General features: G+C 34.6%; 3 protein-coding genes across 8 annotated transcripts in view; 2 read left to right on the forward strand and 1 right to left on the reverse strand.

Annotated features, from left to right (window-relative positions):
* On the reverse strand, positions 1-21,210 carry LOC106167250 (cysteine--tRNA ligase, cytoplasmic). Its single transcript, XM_087000364.1, has 21 exons — positions 21,083-21,210; positions 19,750-19,841; positions 19,398-19,486; positions 18,786-18,882; positions 18,343-18,441; positions 17,373-17,531; positions 16,965-17,105; positions 10,135-10,223; positions 9,689-9,810; positions 8,636-8,748; positions 8,179-8,307; positions 7,658-7,891; positions 7,186-7,286; positions 6,661-6,701; positions 6,334-6,482; positions 5,789-5,854; positions 5,373-5,454; positions 5,096-5,176; positions 4,248-4,315; positions 3,623-3,766; positions 1-549 (listed from the first exon to the last, which is right to left on the reverse strand). Exons 1-21 carry the CDS (start codon positions 21,096-21,098, stop codon positions 382-384), a joined length of 2,280 nt encoding a protein of 759 aa, XP_086856490.1. The 5' UTR covers positions 21,099-21,210; the 3' UTR covers positions 1-381.
* Positions 11,362-16,754, forward strand: LOC106167251 (uncharacterized). Of its 6 annotated transcripts, none has more exons than XM_087000374.1 (5): positions 11,387-11,527; positions 12,900-12,981; positions 13,224-13,441; positions 14,725-14,821; positions 15,610-16,754. In XM_087000374.1, the coding sequence occupies exons 3-5, from the start codon at positions 13,303-13,305 to the stop codon at positions 16,235-16,237; spliced, it is 864 nt and encodes a 287-aa protein (XP_086856500.1). In that variant the 5' UTR covers positions 11,387-11,527; positions 12,900-12,981; positions 13,224-13,302; the 3' UTR covers positions 16,238-16,754. The 6 variants fall into 6 exon arrangements, with proteins under 6 accessions (XP_013401432.2, XP_086856500.1, XP_013401433.2 ...); XM_087000373.1 differs by lacking the exon at positions 11,387-11,527 and adding an exon at positions 11,926-11,944; XM_013545978.2 differs by lacking the exon at positions 12,900-12,981 and having other exon boundaries at positions 11,362-11,527.
* Positions 21,100-26,697, forward strand: part of LOC106167239 (eukaryotic translation initiation factor 3 subunit M) — a 6,209-nt gene continuing 611 nt past the window's right edge. The window contains exons 1-9 of the mRNA XM_013545960.2: positions 21,100-21,235; positions 21,814-21,952; positions 22,331-22,472; positions 22,854-22,977; positions 23,307-23,401; positions 23,788-23,871; positions 24,146-24,245; positions 24,773-24,854; positions 25,801-25,944. Of these exons, the coding sequence (XP_013401414.2) occupies positions 21,149-21,235; positions 21,814-21,952; positions 22,331-22,472; positions 22,854-22,977; positions 23,307-23,401; positions 23,788-23,871; positions 24,146-24,245; positions 24,773-24,854; positions 25,801-25,944 (997 nt within the window). The 5' untranslated portion in view covers positions 21,100-21,148. The remainder of the gene's footprint in view (positions 21,236-21,813; positions 21,953-22,330; positions 22,473-22,853; positions 22,978-23,306; positions 23,402-23,787; positions 23,872-24,145; positions 24,246-24,772; positions 24,855-25,800; positions 25,945-26,697) is intronic.

The raw sequence follows: 26,697 nt of genomic DNA on the forward strand, positions 1-26,697 counted from the left end.
TTCAAATGCATAATTTAATCACAGAAAAAGAAAAAAGTTACAATAATAGTTCCATGATATGATGAAAAAAGTTACAATAAATGTTCCATGATATCATGAAAAGCTGACATTTGTGTTTTTAAACACTTTCCTCTGTAAAGCTACAAAGTAATTAAATGCTAAAAATGATGAAGTCCAACTCCTTTGTCTCCACAATAAGGCATCAACACAAATATGTGTTTGGAACTGATCAATTCTCTTTGGCTATAACCAGTACAGCTTCAATGCAGTCTAAACATATTTGCTACATCATAATTATCATGTAAAAGACATGCAATGGGCAAAGGTTCCTAGAGAACAGAATATTCAATTTCAAGTCACAAGTTGGTCCCATCTTGGTATTTACTCATTGGGTATATTGGCTGCGCCACCTGTTGCTTTTGACATATCCTGTCCTTGCGATTTCAGGTAATCATTGTACTTCTTTTGCTGAGCCTCATATAATTTTGTTAGTTTCTTTAAGGCTGATTTTGTGAGTTCTTTTCCTTCTGCATCATGAGTTGGTAAACCCTGAAAAAACTAGAGGATCAGAGAGGCGATACCGCCTCCGAATATTGTACCACCAGCTGGAGCAAGCGCATTCATATAGACCCCCACATATACAAAATAAGGAACACAGCCACCAGTCTTGTGCTTGACAAGCTGTAAAAATGCAATCAACAAGAATTTTCAAAATATGCAAAAAATATATATGTTACTAAAAATGGTACAATCAAAGTTAAGTTCATCGCAAGGTAGGTCAAAGGTCAATTCCAAGGTCACAGTAAATTGCCAGTATATGACTTCCTATTCAACTTCAATAGTAACTATGGGCCTATCTCTGCCAGGTTTGGAGTTAAAAGAGAAAGAAATTAGCAGAGTTCAGTTCATGATAATAAGTAGGTCAAAGGTCAATTTCAAGGTCACACTTAGATTGCCAGTATATGACTTCCTATTCACGTTCAATAGTAACTATGGACCTATCTCTGCCAGTTTCGGAGATAAAGGGGAAGCAAACTATGCAAAGTTCAGTTCATGGTGAAAAGTAGGTCAAAGGTCAATTTTAAGGTCACTTTAAGATTGCCAGTATATGACTTCCTATTCAACTTCAATAGAGACTATGGACCTATCTCTGCCAGTTTTGGAGATAAAAGGGAATCAAAATTTGCAAAGTTCAGTTCATGGTGAAAAGTAGGTCAAAGGTCAATTTTAAGGTCACATGTAGATTGCCAGTATATGACTTCCTGTTCAAGTTCAATAGAGACTATGGACCTATCTCTGCCAGTTTTGGAGATAAAAGGGAAGCAAAATTTGCAAAGTTCAGTTCATGGTGAAAAGTAGGTCAAAGGTCAATTTTAAGGTCACATTTAGATTGCCAGTATATGTCTTCCTATTCAACTTCAATAGTAACTATGGACCTATCTCTGCCAGTTTTGGAGATAAAAGGGAAGCAAAATTTGCAAAGTTCAGTTCTTGGTGAAAAGAAGGTCAAAGGTCAATTTTAAGGTCACATTTGGATTGCCAGTATATGACTTCCTATTCAACTTCAATAGTAACTATGGACCTATCTCTGCCAGTTTTGGAGATAAAAGGGAATCAAAATTTGCAAAATTCAGTTCATGGTGTAAAGTAGGTCAAAGGTCAATTTTAAGGTCACATTTAGATTGCCAGTATATGACTTCCTATTCAACTTCAATAGTAACTATGGACCTATCTCTGCCAGTTTTGGAGATAAAAGGGAAGCAAAATTTGCAAAGTTCAGTTCATGGTGAAAAGTAGGTCAAAGGTCAATTTTAAGGTCACATTTAGATTGCCAGTATATGACTTCCTATTCAACTTCAATAGTAACTATGGACCTATCTCTGCCAGTTTTGGAGATAAAAGGGAAGCAAAATTTGCAAAGTTCAGTTCATGGTGAAAAGTAGGTCAAAGGTCAATTTTAAGGTCACATTTAGATTGCCAGTATATGACTTCCTATTCAACTTCAATAGTAACTATGGACCTATCTCTGCAAGTTTTGGAGATAAATGGGAAGCAAAATTTGCAAAGTTCAGTTCATGGTGAAAAGTAGGTCAAAGGTCAATTTTAAGGTCACATTTAGATTGCCAGTATATGACTTCCTATTCAAGTTCAATAGTAACTATGGACCTATCTCTGCCAGTTTTGGAGATATAAGGGACTAAATGTTATAATTTTGGAGTTACCATAATGTGCCATAAATTTCCTACAAAAAAAATTAATTAAAATAAAGAAAAGGTCATTTTGGTCAAAATTCTTGAAATGGGAGGTGCTCTGAAGTTCCAGATGTTCAAATTTGTTGAAATAATGTCATTTTTGACCACAAGTTGTCTGCTTTGCCAAGCCTTATGTTTTATTTTTCCGGAGTTCAAAATTTATTATCCATTACCGTACTGCACATTTTGCTTTCACCACCAATATGTACTTTTTGATACAGCGTAACTCGAAAACCGTATGGAATACAAAAAAACGGAGACCACCTCCAGTGTTGGGCTTTACATGCTCTACAAAATGCAAAAAAGAATGGGTGTCTAGCATTAACGGTTCCCGAATTAGAGACAGTTTTCAGTTTCGATATCTTATGGCCGCTACTCCCGTGAAAATGCACCGATTGACCCCAAATTCACGGAGATGAAAGATGACCTGAAGGGTAACACTTTCCATTAATATTATTAGTTAAGTCTGTGTGGTGTCTGAATAAGACCGCAAATAATTTTTTTTTCGGCAAAAATTTTGTTTTTTTGAAAATTTTGGCCCGTTTGACCTTAAAATAAAGGTCAAAGGTCAAATCCAAGGGCATATTTGAAATCTACACATATGACTTTTGGAAAGCTGTCTGTAGAAATTTTTCCCATAATTCCTTCTGTAGGGGAGATAATTAGCATTTAATTTTGCCATTTTTGGACAAGGGTGCATTGCAATGAGTGCCACACCTAGACCCCAATACCGACAAAGCCCAAATTTTACGTGGAACGAGTTGAGATTATAGGTGACCTAAATCCATGAGATGGGTATGGAGGCCCTTACCGTCTAGGAGGAGAAGCGGTAACGGTGACTTGGCGGCGGAGCCGCAGGAGCCGCAGGAGCCGCAGGAGCCGGCGGAACATACGGGTCGGGACTAAAACCATGTGTACCGCCAGCGCCTACGCTGGTGGTACAATTAATGGCTACTATGAAAAATGTCAGTTATGCTTGACCGTCTAAAATTAGATAGTTTTGCTTTTAGCCATCTGCTACAATACCTTGTTTGACTGTATGATGAAGAGACAATGTTGTTTGATACTTATTAAGTCAAAATGGTTCAAAGCTGTTTCAAGCCTGTGAGCATGAGTTGTGTTCTTTTTCACTTTTAAGCATTCAACACATGGGTGGACAGGGGCAGTCTGGGTCTTCCGGAAGACGGTCAGAATTTTCAAGTTTACAATGATGGACATCTTTTTCTTTTCTCTCAAAAGACAGTCAAAAATGGAGGATGGATTGACAAAGATAATTTGGAAAACTGCCAGAAAATACATGTACCTCTGGATCTGCCCCTGCAACAAACAGAAGTTATGCACATTAATTTTACACTCTTTGTGCTACTAACCTTATCATCAAACCTGGAATATTTGCTCGTTTCATTGAGAAACATCTGAGAGGGTGGTAAGCGTTTCTGAGCCTCTTTCTGAGCATCTTGTACCATCTTTGCTGCCTTTTTGGCTTCCTTCTCTTGTCTTTTCATCTCTTCCAACTGTATAATGTTAATAACAGATATATATGAATCTAAAAGGGCAGTTTTCAAAGACAGGAGATACAGGAGACACTCATTAAAGACAGACCAATGTCAAAAGGAATGTGGATTTCACCAACTGTGTGTGTGTGTGTGAGAGAGAGAGAGAGAGAGAGAAAGAGAGAGAGAGAGAGAGAGAGAGAGAATATTAATTTCATCTAGCAATGTATCCCTGACTGTCTATTGTTAAATACACTCACCTCCATGAAACTTGGACACTTTGGGACCAGAAGTTACGTTCTCATCAGTGATGTTAATAAGTGTGTGTGTGTGCGTGTGTGTGCGTTTGTGTGTGTGTGTGTGTGTGTGTTTGTGTGTGAGAGAGAGAGAGAGAAAGAGAGGGCAAGAGACAGAGGACACAGTACACAACACATGGGAGCTCATTTTATAGATGACCATTAAAGTTTGCTCAGTTTACTTTTAATAACACAGATATGCTTACCCTCAGTTTATCTTCTCTTTCTTTTATTAAAGTATCTTTGTCAACTAGCTTGATTACAGGAGGTTGACCTGAAGACAGAGAAAAAGTGGAAGAAATGAATTTAAAAGTAATTATACATAATATTTATGACATTGGTGAATGTGAAACAGTTTTTTTGTGTGATGATAATGAAAAGTAAATCAATTTTAAAGAGTATAAGCTGTAGATTGATCATACTGTATGAGGTCACTCTTAATGCAATCATTTTAACAGTTAAACATGCCTCCTCTTGTTTCCAATGTACTAGTATAACCAGCAGTATTTCTGTATTCTACTCAATGCCAGGTGGAGGAGTGTTTATTAAACTGATAATATGCAGAGAAAATGCCTGCAGATTTGGATTGATCTATGTAGACTGATTGTTTTCAATGGGAATGAGCCCTAATGTGTTTTTACTACCAATGAGGCATGATGTTTTGACCATTCCTCAAAGGGCCTTGATCCTATACCTGACAAGGTTGAAATGCCATGCGTCATAGGTGTTGTTAAGTCTCTTTCAAGAAAAGTTGATTTTTTTTTTATTTGTACCATCACATCAAATTTCCATCTAAACAATTATGCTACGAAAAGTATTCTTTATAATCCGAAAACATCAAATTTCCATATTATATTTGCCACCTTATACTGACTCAAATGGATAGTCTTGAATCAGAATTACATATGGTGATTATGGCACGATAGATTTCGTGGTGACGGATCAATTTTTTTCGCCTGATTCATGCACAATGCGATCAAACTTATTTTTATCTACTGACTCATTCCCAATGCCACAAGTACAAACTAAAATAATAACTACAATCTGATTATACCTTCGTGGTCCTCAAGTCTCACTCCTAGATTTGGAAGATCATCATCTCGCACCTGGTCGCAAAACTTCAAAATATCTGTAACTGTAAAAAAAATAATATTTTGTTACTTGAGCATAACATATTCCAAATACAAGGCAAAATATGTTTTACAAAATATAGCTATATCTCATACTTAAAATAATGAAAATATGAGCTTTAAATTCCTTACACACACTGAAAAATTTCTTTTTTTAAATCTAGATAACAAAAGTCATGTTTGAACTTGAATTAGTTATACCTTTTTGTTCCCTAGCAACCTTTCTGACCAATTCTCTAAAGTTGGCAAAGCAAGCTAGATATGGCATAACTGTGTCTTCAATCTGTATAAAAAAAGACAATTGATAATTTTCAGTTCTTCTGCATATCCTATGATTCATTTTAGTACTTGAAACTAAATATAAATTATTTAATAAAATAAAGACCCTAAATATATAATCCTTAACCATATATCACTGCTCCTAAATCTAACTGAAAATAATTAAATAAGATAAACCATAAAGATTTTTTTCCATAAACATATTTGAATACGTAACCCATTTTTTCATAACACACACATCATATATTAATGTAGCTTTGTAATACGACTTCGCTCCTGTTAGAGAATGCCTCATATGGGCTGGACTTAACACAACCTAACTTACACAACACACTTACATTGGCAGTTTGTCCAGAACCTTGTGGAAAACCTATGGTTTCTTCTCCATCAATAGCACCAAAAACCTGAATTGAGATTAGCATCAATGAGTAAATTCAAACAAATTCAGTTAAGAAATACACTTACATTCATATGACTGAAATCGATTGACAATAATAATATCTTATTTAAGTAATTTCCAATATACAAATGATGATCGGTTGAGAGGACAATATAAGCAAATGCAGACCCAAGAAGACAATTGTTTCCAGGTACTTCATTTGACAAATTATCCCCCAAAATAAAACCACCATTTCTTGGAATAACAATAGCTTTTGCTTGTTTTCTTATTACATATAATTGACAGGTCGGTTGACAGTGATAAATAAGATGGAGGAGACATAAATGACATGTACTTCACAATGAGCATACAATTTATTTTTCTCAAAAATTAATGTTTGCCATCTAACAAAATATACATTCTTATTATCAGAAGGCACAACACACATGCAAACACACACAAAAAGTAAAAATGGCTATCACAATGACAAAGTGACCAACATACCCTCATCATCCTTGTGACATACTTGGCTATGTTGAGGAGCAGAAGTCTATTCGGTGTGACTTTGGCGCTCCTCCTGACACTGATGTACGAGTTAGAGGCTGTGACTAGGTCGCGTATATTCTCCATAGCACTGCGTGTGTCTATGGAATCTAGAGAAAGAATTGAGCAATGAACACAATCCAAATGTGCCATTATTATTTTGTCAAGCCATTATGTTCTTGTTACATAATTTCAAATCAAATGTAATAGTAACCACAAAAGGTGTCATCATCTTTAATGCATTGGAGCAATATTATACAAACTCGAAATTAATGCAGATATCCTTACCACAGAGAGCTTCATGAACACCTGTTCTCTTTTCCAAAAATCTGAAAAAATTAATAATCAAATTCACGTTAATATAATCTTAAGTCCGAATGAAGGTTGTAATTAAATTTTGTATAACTGTCTATAATGTAATTCTTGACATTCAGTAATGTAAATATATGACCCAATTATTTATTCTGGAGTCCATATTTCAAACTTTCACATGCATCACTATTTCTAGTATAATTTTACTTTTTTTAGTCTTAGAGCTATCACTTTCAAACACTACAGCAAGGTACTTTCTGACACAAGGATAGACTAAATTTTTCACAAAGTATGAATTTAAAAGATTAGCATGGCATAATATATGTTCTAACTTTAAAAAACAAGGTGACAGTGTCTGGAAAAATTGAAGATTAACAATGTACATCATTTGTGTCAGTTGCTGTCTTACAGCATTGCTACCAAAACACTTCTTTTGTGAAAATCTTTAATCCATGTTCTTGACTGAGTAATCACCAATTCAGTAACAACTCTATTACTTACTTTGTATTCAGTTGGCACTCTTCTGTATGCCATTTGTCAAATGAATCTGGACCAGACGAAGGAGTGTTCCTCAGAATATCCTTCACTGTCAGAAAAAATTCCTGGCAAAAAAAAAATCATAAAGGTATAACAATGGGGATGAATCTTATGACACATATTCTGAATATTTGATGTTTAAACAAAAGTCTTACTTAGTGAATTAATACATTAATTCAATACAGTTCATCATCAACACAAAATATCTTGGAGCCTGGATTTGAAACATCATTACATTGAAGATAAATTTTCTGCCAAACAGATCTATGGAAATTCTCTACATTTTCATACAGCATTAACTCGCAACATAACAATATTGGTAATTTATATATATCACAAGTTAGCTAATTAAAAGTACTACTGAAATACATTCCATAAACCTTAACCAAAGTCACATACACAAATACTCATAAAAAGCTATAAATAATCAACATACGTTCAGATGTTTTTCATACTGCATGGCAATCTCCATAGTGTTATCACTATAATCCAGCGTGTCCTTCCAGGAATGGAGAAGAAAAGCAAGTCGCAGCTGTCTTGATGAGTTTTTCTGGAGAGCCTCTTTTATTGTGATGAAATTCTTCAGAGACTTCGACATCTTACATCCTGCTATGGTCAAGTGACCAGAGTGAAGGAAATATCTGACCCAATTGTCATTACCATAATATGCCTGGCAATATGAAAAAAGTTGATAACATAACACAACTTTAGTTCCTTCTTTCCTATTGATTACTCTGAATTGTATGTGGTAGCTGATTATAATTTTTCAACATTGCCAGCATTACTTCTATTTATTGCCATACCAATATGAAATTGTCATATGCTAAAAGGTGTTTTCATGATTGAAAGATTAAAATCTATTCTTTCATTTAAAACCCATCAGGAACATTAATGTATAACTTCTCATCTAATATTGAGTCTAAGACAGCCAGGTCTTACTGTACAAGGTTAAATCACCTCTGATTGTGCCAGTTCATTGTCATGGTGTGGAAACTTGAGATCAAAGCCACCTGTGTGAATGTCCATTGACTCGCCCATGATACAACTGGCCATTGCGGAACACTCAATGTGCCAACCTGGGCGACCCTGAGTACAGTTATAAACAGAAAAAAAATCATGTAAGAAATGCCCAGTTGATTGTTAAAAAACTAGCCCCAATGCTTTATAAATCTTACAGCAAAAGTGTAATCAAATCTGAAAGTAAAATGGAAAACTGAATGTATATGATTATTAAGTAGTGTGAATGTAACCTGCAAATGCAGTTTGTCCTTAAAAGTTCATGTTTGCTAGTATACAGTGCTGTAAAACAAATATTTAGTTATGACAGTTTTTTTCCATGAAATCATGTCAAATACAACGACAAAATCACACATGAGAGAGAGAGAGAGAGAGAGAGAGAGAGAGGGCTGAGTACCTTTCCCCAAGGTGAATCCCAGCTAGGTTCCCCTGGTTTGGATGCCTTCCACAAGGCAAAGTCATTGGGGCCCCTCTTCTCGTCCAGTCTGTCCTGGGAAATACTCAGGTCACCTTGGAGTAAAGAATGTAAAGTCATCAGCCATGAGTCACCCCGAGTTCCAGAAAACTAACTTTTTTGCTCAGCATGGCTCTGGCATTTTTAATGAGTCACAAGATATTAGTCTCCAGTAAACTGTTAAAACCACTAGTTTGTGTAGTACAACAGTAAAAAATATAGCAAGTTTTCAAGTACTTTATCCATTCCATAGCACTCAATACTGCAACTCTGTTATAAGAAACTGTACTTTCAGTGGAACACTGTCAAGGGCTATAAAATGTTTTATTAAAGGGATAACAGCTTTTTTATGAGATTCAAAATTTCACAATAAAGACACTGTAAACAATACAAAGAAATATAATAAATTCCATTTTACCACCAAAGCAGCGATTATCTTAATTATTCTGAAATCTCTGCTTGCAATTGGACCACGGGAACCTTCACTGATGACTACCCACTGTAATTTTCTCTTAAGAGATTTTTTTTACAAAAAAAAACATGTTTCAAAAACTATCAATTAACTTTCAATGTCAGAGCAGATTCATTTACTGTTGTTAAGTATGGAAATGGCACTCTTCCCACCAAAATGAGTTATTATCCCTTTAAGCACTTAAAAAACCATACAGTCCTTCCTACTAATTCATCAAATTTGCAAAATAGGGTAATAGCTAAAGCTAAAAGAGGTCCTGTGATCACTGACACAGTAAATGGAATTGTGATATTCTGAGCCTATATGTTAGAGCCTGCAAGCATGTTGTAGCAGTACATATGAGTAATACAGCATGTGACACAATGTTAATCTTCAAATTTTCCAGATACTGTACCATGTCTAAAAGTCAAAACATACATGTATTTACCATGTCAAAAGTGAATTTAAAAAATATAAGTGCATAGGAGGGCACTGGCATATATAAATACATGTACATTGTGAGAAATCATCTGAATATGGCCTACCTTCCCCCTCCTGCAAGGCTTTTGCATCCCCATAGGCCTCGGGAACCAGCTTGGCATAGTAGTGACCTTCTGCTTTGCTGAACTTTGATGTATCAAAATATACAGACCCATTGGACTCATAACTGTAAAACAGATTTTTTATATTATATACACTGTACATATCAACTAGACTTTTGACTAAAACATGTTGAAATATTCTTTTTAAAGAAATTAACTTTAAAAAATCATATGATGTTTTAATTGCAAAGAATATCCTTCCACAGTTAAAACAAAAACAGGCCTATCTTGGTAATCACCATGCACATGTAGAAACATCTAAATCCATATTGTCTCTAATTTTTACCCAAAGTTAGCAATTTCAGGTACACAATTTCACTGACTCTCATCAGTTTTTTCTTTTATCTATATATCACGTTAATCACTTAAATTATACAAATGAAACTTACGCATATCCATTATCTATAACTTTCTGCACAAAGTCAGCTATTTCTGGCACATATTCACTAACTCTTGTCAATACATCTGGAGGCTCTACCTGCAAATAAGCACAATTATACATTTATAAATTAAGTTACTGTAGTTTTAAAAAAATGGTAAATAAACTGGAAAGTCCATAACAGCACATACACAAAATCATTTCAGCAGCTTCTACCCTGCATTATAAATCATTTTGAAATTTGCAAAAGCGAAAGCTCAAAAATGGTACAAAATGCAAAAATAATGTATATGTTCATATTTTTCACTTTTTACTTGTTTATTCATCATTAAATTTCATTAGTAGTTCTGACCATTATGCTTGCACCTTAGGGCAACTGCTCAAAGTATGTAACTTATTATTCTGTTACAGAAAAGTGACATACTTCTCAAGTGGGATCAGATAAAAACAGCCCAGATTAAAAATAAAAGAACTGATCAAAAAAAAAAAAAAAATGAAAAGAAGACAGTTAGACCACATTTCTTACCAAATTAAGAAGCAGCAATGGAATCTACAGAAATTGCTTGTAAATTATTTAAAGAGAACCATACCTAATAATACCAAGATGCTAAGTGAAACACGCATTGTGGATTTAAAGAAAATATTAAATTAAGGAAAGCGTCCATTGGAAAATGCCTGCCAAAATGCAAGCACACTATATCGTACTATGTACATAACGGGAACAATAGTTTTTAAAAGATGACGCATCCTTAATTTTTCTAAAGATATATGGATGCCATCCCAAGTTCTTCATAACCTGCATATAAACCTTGGTCTTGAGATAAGATTTTAGATGTTACATAATCATTATTTATTATAATCTAATAAAATTTTATGGCCTCAAAGCTGATGTACCCAAGCATACACAACTGAATTTGTCCTAACTTCTCTGTAAAATAATTAAGTAACAAAAGAAACCAATATAAATAAATATAATACTAAAAGTATCAGTATATGTACAGTGCATGTGAGTTTTTTTAATTAGATGAAATTAATTTGCATTTGTACACATTTAATTTAACACAGTGGGGGCAATTTATCTATACAGGTTTCCATATAAACATGAGTTGAAAAAAAATAACTTTCAAAGCAGTTTTCAACGAAAACACGCACCTTAAACCTTCCAGGACTTATGGCAGAGGTGGGAAAAATTGCAGTCCTATTAATAGCCAGACTTGACCTGCTTACATTAAGACACTTTATTCTCACTATAGTGGGTCTCAGTTAAGTTCCTGGTCGCAATCTATGTGCTCACAGGAAGTGTGACAAGAGTAAGGAATGAGTACATGTATGAACCATGCGCGCCATGAACTAAATCTCAAATCCTTCTCATCAGACTGAGTAACATATACAGTTATACACAGGTGAGTAAGTGTATGGTACAAGTAAATGTAAGTATAACAGAATACCAGAGGTGACATAATTTTCAATCACTGCATCAAGGTATTATTTGCATATTACACAATGTATGTTCAGTAAAATCCTGACTGACCTAAATACCCTATTCTTCTTGCATATACTGGGAACTCGTGCGAAGACATCCTTTATCTGACCTACATGCACCTGAAAGTTTTGGCCTTATTGTCAGAACTTACATGTAACAAGCACAGGTAGCTTAATTGTTGTTAAAATGTTCAAACTGTAACCTGAACTGAAAAGAGGCCACCATATACATAGATGACTCATGAAAATGCCTGTATGTAGGTGGGAAAATCAAGACAACTAAGCTAGTATAGGGTTAGTGAACCAGAAAAGTGAAGAATACCGGCTGGTGCACACAGGTAATATAGATCAGGTAAATTAGATGTACAAGTGTACCATGTGCCCTTTAATAAGTTTTACCACATTTGTACGTTTTTTAAGATAGCACAGTATAATGCTGTTGGTTATGTCTAGTTAATAACATCATGCTTACATGTACTCAATTGTTCTTGTTGTGGTGACATGAAATACTTTTAATTAAAGTTGTGGTATCATGGAGTGCTAGTAAGACTGCTGATATGACTGATTCATTTTCAAAACATTCCACTTGATTCATTAGCTTCCATATGGTATTTTATTTGATATTGTTGGCACATACATTTGCCTTTGTTCTGTGTTTAAATTGTTCACTTTGTTATACACCTACAACTTTTACTTTCAGTTTCTGGTTCATGAATGAGAGAATTACTTTGAATTTTTGACAAAGCAAATTTGTCAATTTAAATATTTTTTCAAAAGATTTTTAAATTGACAGCATGGAAGCAATAGCTGTCCTTGTGTGGATGCAGAAAGAGCTTTTAGGGTACCACTCCCACCTTAACACTGAAACCTTTTTCCTCACATTCCTAAAATGTGATTTGTGAATTACTGAATTTCTCTGCAATATTCCTCTACAGGTCTTGACAAGTTTTGGACCATAACAAAACCCATAACAACATCCTCCTTCTTATCCTACCAAATACTATAATATAATTATATGTTTAACTATTTACCTATTACTTATTATTATTATTCAATTATTACTATTATTATTAGGCTTAGGTACCCCCCCCCCCCCCCCCCCCCCCAGCTCCTTGAGTCTTGCAAGTCAGGCAGCTATTAAAATATTTACACTCATACACAAATTGGGGAAAATATTAAACTTCTGTATTTTCTTTACCCAAGGTTCAAAAGCTAGTTAGTATCCTCATGCACATCCTGCCTGACTCATGATTAATATAATGAAAGATATGCTATGTATATTCCATATTGCAGCAAAAGACCTTCTTCCGGACTGAGCTGTTCCTTTACTCTGGTATCACAACAGAAATAGGAAACAGTTGTAGTTGGCATTACTGTAAGCATCCCGAGTTGTGATTAATATTATGAAATTCAGTTAGAATGCTACTGTTTATTCTATATTGCAGCAGAGGACCTTCAATTAGACAGTTGAACCTTTACTCTGGCATCACAACAAAACTAGGAAACAATTGTAGTGGGCATTACTGTAACTGTAAGCATCCTCATGGGCATCCTGCCCGAGTCGTGATTTATATTATGAAATTCAGTTAAAAAGCTACTGTTTATTTTATATTGCAGCAGAAAACCTTCATCAAGACAGCTGAACTTCTACACTGTCATCACAATAGCACTCTAGGAAATAATCGTAGTTGCCACGATGGACACAAATGGGACTGTCACTGTAAATGTGACGTACACGGTGGAATCTAACTCTACCATCAACCCACCAACCCTGGCACCCCAGTTAAACAATACTACAGTATACCAGACCCCAGTACAAAACCAACTGCCAACAGGTGAGTACAGGTATGATAATTACTCAATCTTTTCAATGGGGAAAAATTGTGAATTTTACAGATACTGTGATTTTTAAATCTTAATTTTTTATATACAGAACACTCTTACTGAGCTGCATCAAGGAGTTCCGACATTTAGAACTCCTTGGTTGTAGCAACAAAATTAAAAAGCAGGCTACTCAACTATTGTTGTATTCTGTGCAGTAAAGCACCACAAATTCTATATAGAAATATAATTTTTTGTGATTATAAAATTTAGTATTTGAAAGTTTGCTCATTTTTGCCCTTTGAAAGGATCGAGTAATTATCGTAATATATAGAAATACAGTGCATAATTCACATGTCAAATACCAACTTATTTCAAAAGCCTATTTTTCATCATTTGTCATTTTGACATACTTCAAAAATATATGATGTAAACCTACAACTGAATATTGAGTCCTAGTGTAAACAGTAGAACCCAGCTCTCTTTACAAAACCTAAATTGTTTCCCATGCGAAATATAACTTATTACAAAGATTTATTTAACATAGTGAGTGGTTTTCACAGTACAGTAACTCCAGAGACAAGACCACCTGTATGACTAAACTAGGCAGTTTCATTTTGTTTCTCATATCCTCTCCAATATGGGAACAGAAGGGTGCAATGTCTACCACATTGACCTGAACACTAGACTTCCTAAATACTTCGCCAGACTATAATCAGAGGTTATTCCTTTTGTTTACCTCAACAAACACCCATCTGTAAGCCTACTAGTACCGATAAAAATGCACCACACTTCCCGTGAATAAAAGCTGTATCAACAAAAGTCTGTGGATTTAGACCCTGTTGTTGAATCAAATGAATCACTGGTATTCTACTGATACAATAATAAATAATCTTTGTGCATAAATAATTTGGTTAAAAAACTTATTTAATATAAGACAATCAATAATACAAATTTCTTAAGCATGGACATAAGGAATATTTTAGCCTTTGCTATTTCTATTACACAGTACATGCTCATACATTTCAGTTTTTTCTGAGGCAAATTAAGCAAAGACCCAATGCAATGTCAACTCTTTAAAACATAGTTCCTGTTGTAGATATTGTGATCAGTTCATTTTTGCAATAAAAAATTCGCTCTATCACATTATGGGCTATAAAAGCATTGTGACAAAATTTCTCCACCTAACCACAGTTTCCAATGGCTTATGCATTCTCCTTCTTTTATTAAACCTGTTATTACAAATAAAGGACTTAATAATTTATACTAAATAAATGAATTTATCTTTTTCTTTCAGAAATTATTATTGCAATAGCTGTAGGAGCTGGTGTGTTTTTTATCCTGGTGATAGCACTACTTGTAATTATCATTTGTCTTCGCAAGAAGAGAACAAAGTAAGTAAACCACAACTGTATAGAGAAATTAGTTCAAATAAACTTTGGCCAAAAAATATAAAGCAGTTTTTAAAAGACACCTTAAACATAAAGAAAAGAAAACCTGTTGTGAAGGCAGGGATTCAAATAAACGGTTTAACCATAAGATCTATTAAATAAACTCACCACAATATTCCTGGCTCAAAAGAAAATGTACTGGTATATCCCACAGTTTAATGTTCACCATTTGTTTTCATCAGAAATTTATCACACATTTAATATACATTATTGGAATTGTACACAGACACAAACAACAAGTACTTTGCCAATATAGACATGACATACTCTGATGTGCTAGTCGCATTAAATAAAATAAGAAATACTACTAGGTTTTTAACCTAGGCTGAGATAAAAGAGGAATAAACACAATATTAACAAATATCATAGAATTTTTCTGATCTGTAAGTCCCGATTATCTACGAGAAATGACGAGCAACATATGTAAGAACCAATTTACTATTTCAAAAATTTACTTAACAGTTACCTGTTAGAACATCATAAATTTGTTTAGACAATCTTTATTTATTGTCTCAATCAACTGTTGTGGCAATGTCTTGACCTTTAACCTCAGATGGCATAATATGATGGAAGACCACTGGTAGAGCATTGACATTTTTGAGTTAGAACCCCGGTAGATGAAAAATTAAATAAAAGCTCTGTGAACCTAAAAAATTTGTTATAGTTAACAATATTAAGATCCTGCAAAGTATATCAATACCTCTTAAATGTATCAACTCTTCTTCACTCAGATCAGCCAATGTGCCTGCGGATAGTGCAGCGACTTCCACAGCATATAATCTACTGGCACAGAGGGAGGTCCCAGAAAAAAATGAAGAAAATGCTGCCCAAACCAAGGACCATAGCAAAGGAAATGCATATGAGCATAAAGAAAAATCTGACCAAAGTAAAAAGATTCCACTCAAACCTATTAAAACGAAAGAGAAACCACAAAAACCCGCACGTCACTCCCGTACTTCTGGAAGCACAAGTAGCGGCAACGGTCAATCCCTACCACAAGATGAGGCAAAAGAAGAAGAACAGAGTGATTATGTAAACGTGATAAGGGACAAAAAGTCGGGTGCTGTGAGACCAAAGACACACCCAAGATCCAAGCTAACAAGTAACTCTTCAGATCCAAACACTCCTTCCGCTGGATGGCGCGATTCATCAGGTCATTATGAAGTGCCTAAGAATCCAGTGCCGATAAATGAGCCCCCTGCTGAGTATTTGAGTCTCCTGCCCAATGATGACACCTATGTCAATGCAGATGTTACTACGGACACGACCCATGACCTGTATACATATGCAGATCATCAGACCCCATCTCCTCACTTAACAAAGAGACAGGAATCACAAGATGTCTACGAAAATGCTTAGCGATGGTAGATGTTATTTGTTTTGTCTTTCTTTAAGGTATGGCTTAAGCGTAAGCTAAGAGGAATACGGGTAGTACTATGTACTAGCTCGTTTTTCTCCATGAACCAGATCTTTATTGTGCTTTCAATGCTTTTTTTATTGATGCAAAATGTGAATATCAACCTTATTTGTCTTTTATTCAAACCACTGCATCCAAACAGCTTTTGAAAGTTTTGCTTTTGAATGATAGTCTGTTCTATTATGTGCTATCAAGTGATCTTTTTTGGTCACAGTGGTACTTCAAACAATGCATACGTCAGGCATGTTAGGGCTGACACAAGACTCAATTATTTTGTAACAAATACTACCAACCAACCATGACCAAAAATTCATACAAGCAAAGTAAACACAAAAACAAAGAATGTAAACATGTCCATAATATAAAACAAATGGGATTTTCCTTATCCAAAAATTGTTTCATTTATAAGCTTTAATAGATTTTATAGATGGTAGAATAAAAGTTGTTTATTAATCAAAATATCTTTTGTTTTGTTTAAAAGTATTTCACTACTAGTGACTTAATAAACTTTCATTTTTGGAAAGTTTTTTTCACTTGGTACATGTACATCATGTTGTTTGTTTTTTTTTCTATTAATATCATCTTCTATAAATTTTCTGTTTTCAGTTTATCCATCTAGAATAACTTTCATAATTTTAATGTAATAATTCTTGACCAAAATAAACTTACATTCAAGGCATCCATGTCATTAAAGTACTCAGCTTCAAAATGTTTTGGTAGTGTGGCAAATATTGCATTATCTGTGACTTCTGACCCATGCAGACCATCCAACCAATCAGAGAGGATGTCTTGAGCGTCTGCCAATAAGGTCTGAATAAAAACAGGAAGAGAATAAACATTTATACCCTGATGACATGACTGACATCTTTGGTTTCTGTTTATATAACCATGTACATACTAAATCATGTCAACCGTTATTCAATGCCACACCACACTCATTTGTCCATCACAATCTTGTGCAACTTTACTCTAAATCGCAAGCTCAAGACTTACATTAAGGGCTAATGAGGTCAAGATGACTTTTCAGTTCAAAATCTTTTGGAAACTATGCCCAGTGGAATGCATGCTGGTTATTACCATTCTGGCTGTATCCAGATGAGACAGGGTGTTTTCAGCATCACACTGCTTCCTTGCCTCATCTACATGTGTAAGTGCTGCAGAGATTTTGGCATCCATACGCTCATACATGGCTTTTTTGTCTGGGTCAGTTTCTTTATTCAGCTTCTCCTTGAAAGGCTGCAAAAATCAATAATAATAATTAGAATTAGAAAATACACTTCACTATCCAAATAAAACCTATGACGACGGAAAGTAAATTGTTTCTAAAGACACAAAACATGGTTTTCTTCCTGATCCATGATATTTTAGCAGTTCATCAAAGGGCCTTGATCACAAGCCTGAATTTTAGACATGAGCTCTACTTTTTATCATCATCACACAATAGACAATGAAACATTCACTATAAAACAGGGAACATGTGACAATTAATACTTCATCAGCTGCATAACCAAACAGTGTCAATAATCTGGTCATTGTCGGCAGGTGAATTCCTTCTTAAGGAGACATTTATTTCATAGTATTACACATTCAGTTTTGTGTGTTGTTTTGACCAAATAAAAAAGTAAAAAAAAGTTCAAATCTCCAACTATGTTTTTCAAAATATATATTGGCCTAATGCAACCATGTTGTATGTATGAGTGGGGCCAGCATCACAAAAAGCACAACACATGGGACAATTGCTACGTCACCTCGTTTCTTAACAAAATCTTACAGATCAATTCTTATCTGCTGGAGGTGAGACTACTGAAAATTCCACTACACAGAAAAGCTCAAAACTTTTTAAAACAGGATAGGTTTTTTTTATTGGTCAAAGACAGTTAATTCAAAATGGTGTTTTTTCAATTTGTTGCTGCTTCCTTGGCCCTACCAAACACATGTATTACATGTATTTATTGATCATGACAAGTAGGGTCGACAGTTTCAGCGTGTCTGTTATATACTAGTATGTTGAAATTATGTCCAAGGAGAATACTATATTATTTAGTACCTTCATAGCTTCCTCCAAGTCAACTAGGACTTTGTCCAAGGGATGATGTGCAGCCAGGTACTGCTCCATAAGGTGATTCTGACGAGCTCTCTTGATGATCTGTTTAATATGTAAAAGACTGGATTATATACACTGATATACACATGTACAGTACCAGACTGTATAATATATGCATATCAGACTGTACATATATATTAAATGGATTACAAACAGGGACATAAATGAAAAGATACATAACATCCAACTTGCAAACTATAACTGAAAGTAGAGATTGATTTTGTACGATTGTACAATGTAAAGACTGTCAGGTGAAGAACTGACAACTATTTTAAACTCATTTTTTTCAAGTGCGATGACACATGGGTAAAACAGTAACTGTACCTATTCGGTAATGTGCAAATTCTTAAAAAAAGTGATAAAATATTAATTTTTATCTTCCTTGCCTTATCATCAATATCTGTGATATTCATGCAGTAAAAGACATCATAATTGAAATAGTCCTTGATAACTCTCCTCATGATGTCAAATGAAATATAGGACCTAGGAGAGAGAAAAAACATTGCCAAATTTCGAATTATTGCATGAAGTCAATGTAAGACTGACACCAACATTATTAATCCAAGATAAAAAAAGAAATAAGTTTTATAAATGCAGATGTATTCAAGACGACATGATTTATTTCATCATTTGAATAACAAATAAATGCAGACTGCTCCTTCCAATTCAACATTTCACTTGTAAAAAGAAAGAAATTCACTTTTGCAGTGATTTATAAAATGCTGTTGCAAATAAGGAAAGATATAACAATATTCTGCCAAAGAATGTTAATAAAATGGGGAAACGGTGTTTTAAGCTATGTGTATCTTTAATCAAGGTTTTTAAATCTTTAACTGATTTAACATATAGTTTGAATAAATTGTATGTCCAGTAACAGATTTTAAAAACTTGAGATGTGTAAAATATGACTGGAAAACTGATCTACATGATAAATTGCATAGCTTGTTGCATCCAAAACTTTATTAGTTTGCAATTTCAGATTTAAATTGATATTTTACCTTGCGTGCCCCATATGCGAGGCATCATACACGGTGGGACCACAGCTGTACCATGTGACCTGGCTGCCATTCTGAGGCACAAATAATTCCTGCCATAGAAATTAGAATCAACTGAAATATCTTTAAATTTATGGTCTTAAAATAAACCAAGAAACAATTTAACACACATAAATATTTCACTTAACATTGTTATTCATGATCACTCCAATACTAGACTTTTTGTGCCTCAGTAAAGTTCTTATCTAAAGCTTTTAATTTCTATTTTAACAGGTGGGCTACACTTTGATAACTCAAAGTAAAAATAAACACCATAACACCATGATAAATATAACAAGGGATTCTTTCTACCTACCTTTTGCCTGGTAAGACTGTTATATAACTTCAGCTGAGCAACTCCAGTAGCAGCTGGAGGACTCCACTTTGGCTGGACTCTTTTTGTTTTTCCTAAAAGCAAAATCAATGCATTATACAATGGACTGTATCAGCCATATATTCTTCCTTATCTTAGCTAAATTGGCAATACATTTCAACTTCCAATCTGTGCCAAAAACGTTTTTTGATTCCATGTAAATGTACTAGCCCTTTGGGCACTCAAGGTCTAAAAGTGAGCTACAGGTAGTGAGATGTAAAATTTCAAGTTTTTTTTTTAACTAGTCCATTGTCTCTTTACACTTTCAATTGCCTCTGGCTAATGTTTAATGAACAGAGTGAACTTACACTTGTTTTCCAAATTGAAATAACAACCAGGGGAAATTAAACAGATTAAAGTCTGTCAATTGTAACTTTTAGAAAAAGATGAACTAGTACAGGTTTTTGGGAGCCTAAAATGGAAAACTGTTTGCTGCATAAGGCTTTATCAATATGATGGCATTTCAAACCAATTTCTAATCAACAACCTACTCAATAAGCCATTATCAACTGGATACTTTATTTATAAGCTGAAAGATTTATTTGGATAAATGAACAAACAGAAAAATGTTTTGGACAGAAAACTTTGTCACCATAGCCGGAAAATATTACTGGTTGACTGGAGATGACCTGTATCAAACAGGTGTTATTTTTCAGTGCCTGAAGCTCCGTCTTTGAAATGTGTTTGAGTATAAGGCATGACCATGCAGTATCATATTCCCAGTGCTTAAAGCATGTATTCTTTTCTGACTCCCTCTATAGGCTGAAGTTGACAAAGAACTTTGGAACAGTATCACTTTTTTTTTTTCATTTTTATGTGCTTGACACTACAGCAGTAGTTCTCCTCCCTTTAGTTGGGTGTGGGATATGGAATGTGAAATGTGACAATGCAGATGTAAATTGCAATCTTCATTCTTAACCGATCACCACTGTTCTGTCTGATCTGATCTGATCTGATCTGCACACTCCTCACAAATACTGCTACGGGCCTTTAAATTATGCCCTAAATATAGTCCCATAATTCAGTATCAAATTGTCAGTTAACTAAAGGCGGGGAACAACATATTATATATCTATTATTCACATTTCGCACGAGCTTCAAATCTCCACTCGAGTGATGTGCATATGTACACTGCTAACATAACAATTCTGGAATGATTGGACTCATTAAGTGCTTTATAAAATCAAATCAACCTTCACACGAAATAATGTGTTAGAAAAATCTTGCAATAGAGTTTAGTTCAATATTAAACAGGAAATATTTCATATAAACATACCTTGACTGTCTGCCATGCTGTCACACTGATGAAACCGGAAATAAAAATGCGACCGTGAACCGGAAGATGATAAATCTCGTTCTGGATTTCCCGCATGGTGGAAGGTTCACGATGAGTGTACCGGCTTTTATCGATATTGCCGAGGCTGACCAGGTATTGTGACTCGGAATGTCAACATTTATATTGCAGAAAACGTCATTTATATGTACACTTTATAAAAGTCCGCATGGTCACCGTGTTTCCTGTCTGATTTACCTCAAATATCTTCGGAAGTAGAGGAGTCTGTGTACATGTATTGTAACGTGTGTGGCAGTGTGGCATGGCGTTTTCAGCCCATTTAATAGCTTAAATTAATATGCTCAAAGGTCTTCAAATCTTGGTCTTTGTCATGTGTGTATCAGTACATGTTTGTTTAAATTTTAAAGGGTTTGTTTATAGGTAAGTGTATTATTGATATTCATACCTCTAGCCTGGGTGGAATTTATCTGTAAATGCTGTCCAGTTATGGGCAAGATATGGGGGGGGGGGGGGGGGGGGGGGTCTGCTCTAGCTTCTGGGCCAGTGAAATAAAAAGAACACGAACAAGAGGCTTACCAACAAGAAAAGTTTATGCACTTTGTTACTTTATAATAGTACAAATGTAAAGTTTTATTGGAAGATATTGATACTACTAAATGGTTTGTTATGCACATAACTCCCTCAATTCATGCCTTATTTTATATATATTTCAGACAACTGAGCTTAGACAGTATTTGAAGTCATTTGGAGCTGAAATTTCTGAAGAAAATTCTGATGGTGGTTTATTGAATGATCTGCGCCAAATTATAGAAGCATGTGAAGTGTGCTTAAAAGAGGCAAATAATGAAGCAGGTAATAAGCTAATGGCATGCCAAGATTACTATGATTTAGCTGTCATGATTCAAGTTTCTAGTATTCTTTTCAAAATTTCAATTTTGATATTACCTTGTCACTATTTTTGGTAAACTTGGTAACCTTAACACCTCAAATCCTGATAACACAGGTTGTTTTTAATTGCAGCCTTTGGTTCTTGTTGCTTTTAATTGACCTGCATTTTAAAATGTTGAATGATAAGTCTTCTGTTATTACGTATTTTGATTAACAGTCATAGAATTGTCTTGTTTGTATCATAACAGAGAGTATTGATGATAAAATGTGTTAAATTGTCATATAACTTCAATGATCTCATTTTGTTAGAATATAACTTAACTATCATTATTTATATTTCAGAGTTGGAGAGTGTCCTAAACAGTATCATGTCACTGATCTTATTAATCCCAGTAGACAAATCAGAAGGACTTGTTCTGGCACTTTGTGAAAAATTGGTCAAATATCCAGCTGGGGACAAACATGCAGGAGCAAGGATACGAGTGTGAGTGTCAGTCTGTGTGCATAAAAACATTTAACAAACATATAATAAGTATTTGGCCAGATAAGATTGCATTTGTTTGTGAAAATCCCAAATGAGATTCATCTGATTTTACTTTATCTAATTGCCCATGAAATCAATTTTCTATTCTGTGCAATTAGATTCCATAATCTTCTGTAATCTTGTTTTTTGCATCAAAGTTTTTTTTTGTGCAAAACCCTCAAAATTGATTATCCAGACTTAGATTTTAGACTGACTAAATTTGAAACTGTCTTTAAATACAAACTCGATATATTGCCAGAATCTAATGCATTTTTAAACTCACACCAGACTCCCTATTATGCCATTATCAATTTTAAAAAAATATCCTCAATTTCATTTCAGACTGTCCAATTTATTCCATGGTCTTGGTGAGAGGTCTAACTACAGGTATCATGTATATACCAGCATGATCAAACTGGCCACTGCCTGTGATCTGCTGAGTGCTATACCTACTGATTTGGACCAGGTAAGTGTACACATGTATTCATGATAGAGCGAAGAGGTTGGCAGAACTGAAGGAATCGAGATTACTTTTTAGTTAGCTCATATTAAAATATGAGTGCATTGGTGATATAACCTAAGGTTATTTATATTTAGTGTTTATTTAGCTGCTGTACATGTTCCATGCATTGACTGGTGCTCTGTTAATTCAAAAAAGTTGTGATTATGTAAAAAGAAAGTCACAGTCCTTGCAGTAGTTTTATCATAAACTGTGCCAATTTGCATTATGATGAAAATATTTCGTTTTGCAGTTTACATATATTGCTTTTATTTTTTTACATATTTGTTTGTTAGATCAAAGAATGGGTGGCCCAATGGGACATTCCCACACAGAAAGTCCAGAACATTCTCAGACTCCTCTATGAGGCATTTGTAGCAGCAAAACAGAGGTAATGTAATGTTAACTTGTCAGTTTTATTCAATCGGTTCTTTTAAACTGCATGATAATGAGTGATCTGTCCATGTGTGGTCCATTTTGAATTGAAAAATGGTCCCATATTTTTATGTCACATAAGACTTGTATTTTGTCATGCACATCAACTTCTCAGTGTTGTTGTAAATATACTAAAATGTTAAATGCTATATTGTATGATCTATTGACAGCCGTATTTTTGCCTTTGTCCTTGTGAGCAAACATCTCAGTGCTTGAGATTACAGTTAGTTTTGTATCCTAACCAAACAGGAAAAAGACTACCTACTTATACTGTTAATAGGATGTTATGATTGTGTATTACAACTTGTAATATAAAATGAATTTGTTCTTTTATTTTTCTAGTGAACAAGCCACAAAGACTATGATAGAACTGCTGGGGACATATACAAAAGAAAATGCATCTCAGGCCAGGGATGATGCTCAGAAGTAAGCAATTTTTTCAGATTTTAAGAATTCTGTCATAATTTTATGCTAGCAGTTATAACACTTACAAAATTTAATGGTTACAAATCAGGCATTTCAGCAGGGATGTATTTGACTTTCCTAGCTTTTATATATCAAATATTTGAAAGTTTGTTTTTGGAAAGCTATCAGTAAAATGTACAGAATAAACTACTTTACAAAATAAACACTTGGCACTGTTGTATTGATATGGAACTAAAAGAAAAGAAAAGTATTTAATGAATTTTCATAATTTTAGGTGCATAGTAACCTGTCTAGCAGACCCTGGTACATATTTGTTGGATCATTTTTTGACACTCAAGCCAGTTAAATTCCTGGAAGGGGAACCTATTCACAATGTAGGTTTTGATATTGTGTAGTCCACTTGAAAATGCAAATGTTTGGGTCCTTTTTTTAAGTGTCAATTTCAGTGGGCTACTATTATTTATCCTGGATCAAACTGATCCACCATCTTTGGTCTTGAAGTTAACACCATCTTTGAAATAGAGTTATTTCATCAGACAAATCCCATAAATAACCTAGGCCAGAAAAAAAAATTCAATGGGGCCTTTGACTTCATCATTTTGGTTGTCTGGGTATGTGATTTGGCAGGCTTATCTCGTGTGAATGTGTTAAAATGGGTCTTTTTGTATGATCTTATATATTGTGAAATAGATATATTGATATTTGCAAAATGCACAATGCAGTTAGTTGACATCTTTCAAAGAACAAGTGTGCACTTCACAAACATTACAGATAAAAATAATCTTTCATTGGACATGAAATCATGATTTTAATAATTAATTTAAAATAAAAAGAGATAATGTAGTTACTGATCATGGATTGTATTACACTATTATTTTAACTCCATTTTGTATTATTTCAGCTTTTGACCATATTTGTATCAGGCAAACTATCACATTACCTCGACTTTTACCAGAAACACAAGGATTTTGTCAATTCACTTGGTAGGTAAATTGTGCAACAAAATTTTTCTGTCTGTTAAACTTTTTTTTCATGATTAATTCCCATTTGAGTAAGGAAAAGTCACCCTGAGCTTCAGAGCTGACTTGACACTAACCTTTTCACTGTAGCCTATCTCCATCGTGTCAAGTAACCTCTGACCAGATTCGAGTGCCCCCGCCGCCCGCCAATCAAATTTAAAGCCCGCACTCAATGACTCATTGAACGATCTAGCCAATGAACGCGAACGAGTCAAAGCGCGCTTTGTTCAAATCCGGACCAATCAAAGATAAGGCTGAATATCAGGGACTTGCCGTAACCTGTGGGCAGCACACAAAATACATCATCCCTCAGTAGATAATGATGCAGGGCATCATACTGCTCTGGTTTCAATTCCGATATACTCCATGCTTTCTTTGTGTACGGTTATGCACTCGGAACCACTCGGAACTACTCGGATGTCTCCGCACTCGACAATAACTATGTTGTTAGTATGGAGCTTGCGGAATCAGCCGAGGATTGCCGATTGACGATCAACCAATCAGCGTTTTCACCAAACTTTGGTGAAAAATTTTGAAACATGGATTCGATTGGCTTATATAAAATAGGTCAAACTATTTTCGTCAGAGGTTACTTGACACGATGGAGATAGGCTACAGTGAAAAGGTTAGTGTCAAGTTAGCTCTGAAGCTCAGGGTGGGAAAAGTCAACAGGCCATGTATAATTTTTTTAGTTTAGTTTCAAGTCTCAGTCTCTGCTAATGCGATGTGTTTTAAGCATAAATGGGATTTTTCACAGGCGTTGTAAATTAAGTCATAGCTAACTGTCCCTATGAATAGTGTTAAGAACATTGATATTGTGCATGTATTTCTGCCTTTGAACATTTTCACTTCAATAATTATCTCTCTCTGTTTTTGCGATGAAACTGACCCAGATTTTCAATTCCACCAGGTTTATCACATGAAGAAAATCTACTCAAGATGAGAATTCTGACATTCATGCAGATGGCAGAGGGAAAGAAAGAGATTGATCTTGATACTATCCAGCAAGAGATGCAGATAGGGGAGGAGGAGGTTGAGCCTTTCATTATAGATGGTATGTCTGGTAGAGGAGGTATACGTCTGAAATTATTGTGAAAGAAGTTTTTCTTTGTCTGTAGATAATATTCAGGGATGAGATTTTTCTGACTATTGGTGGATTTCCAACTTATGAGGAGCCAAAAAAAAATCAGTGGCCTTGGCAACCCCCTGGACCCCATGCTATATTTTTTCACTAAATGGCTCATACCTGAATATGAAAGCTTTTCTTGATTTAGAGACTAAATGACAATTTCCTTGGTGTCACACTCAAGCACAAAATCACCATTCCTGTGATCAAGGTCCATTGATGGCAGATGGAAATGCATTTCATGGCTCATTATTTAGCCTCTTAAGTCAAAAAAAATTTTTTAATGCTCTTTCTGAAAGACACAGTGGTACTGATATGAGCTGAACCTACAATATTGTTTTAATGATACTGCTGTATAGGTCTCCTTTGCTGCATTTAAAATGTGGGAAACATCAGAATAAGATGTTCAAGAAGTTCAGTGTTGAGGGGGGAAAACAATTTTGATATGTTGATAATGACATAAATTTGTTCATTCTAAGCAATGCTAGTTAAGCCTAGTGGTTTATACACCAAAGATTTTTTTTATCTCATTTTACATAATCAAGTGCCTTTCATCTTACAGACAAACTGTTCTCACTGACATTCTTGATTTAATGATAATCAGAGTGTCATGAAAAATACAGTGTGTATTTAATTTTTGGTAGTAGAAACACCATTAAAACAACGATACACATTTAAATG

The sequence above is a fragment of the Lingula anatina genome, chromosome 1, assembly GCF_051362555.1.
Source record: "Lingula anatina isolate TDL-2025a chromosome 1, LinAna3.0, whole genome shotgun sequence".
NCBI classification, from domain to species: Eukaryota; Metazoa; Brachiopoda; class Lingulata; order Lingulida; family Lingulidae; genus Lingula; species Lingula anatina.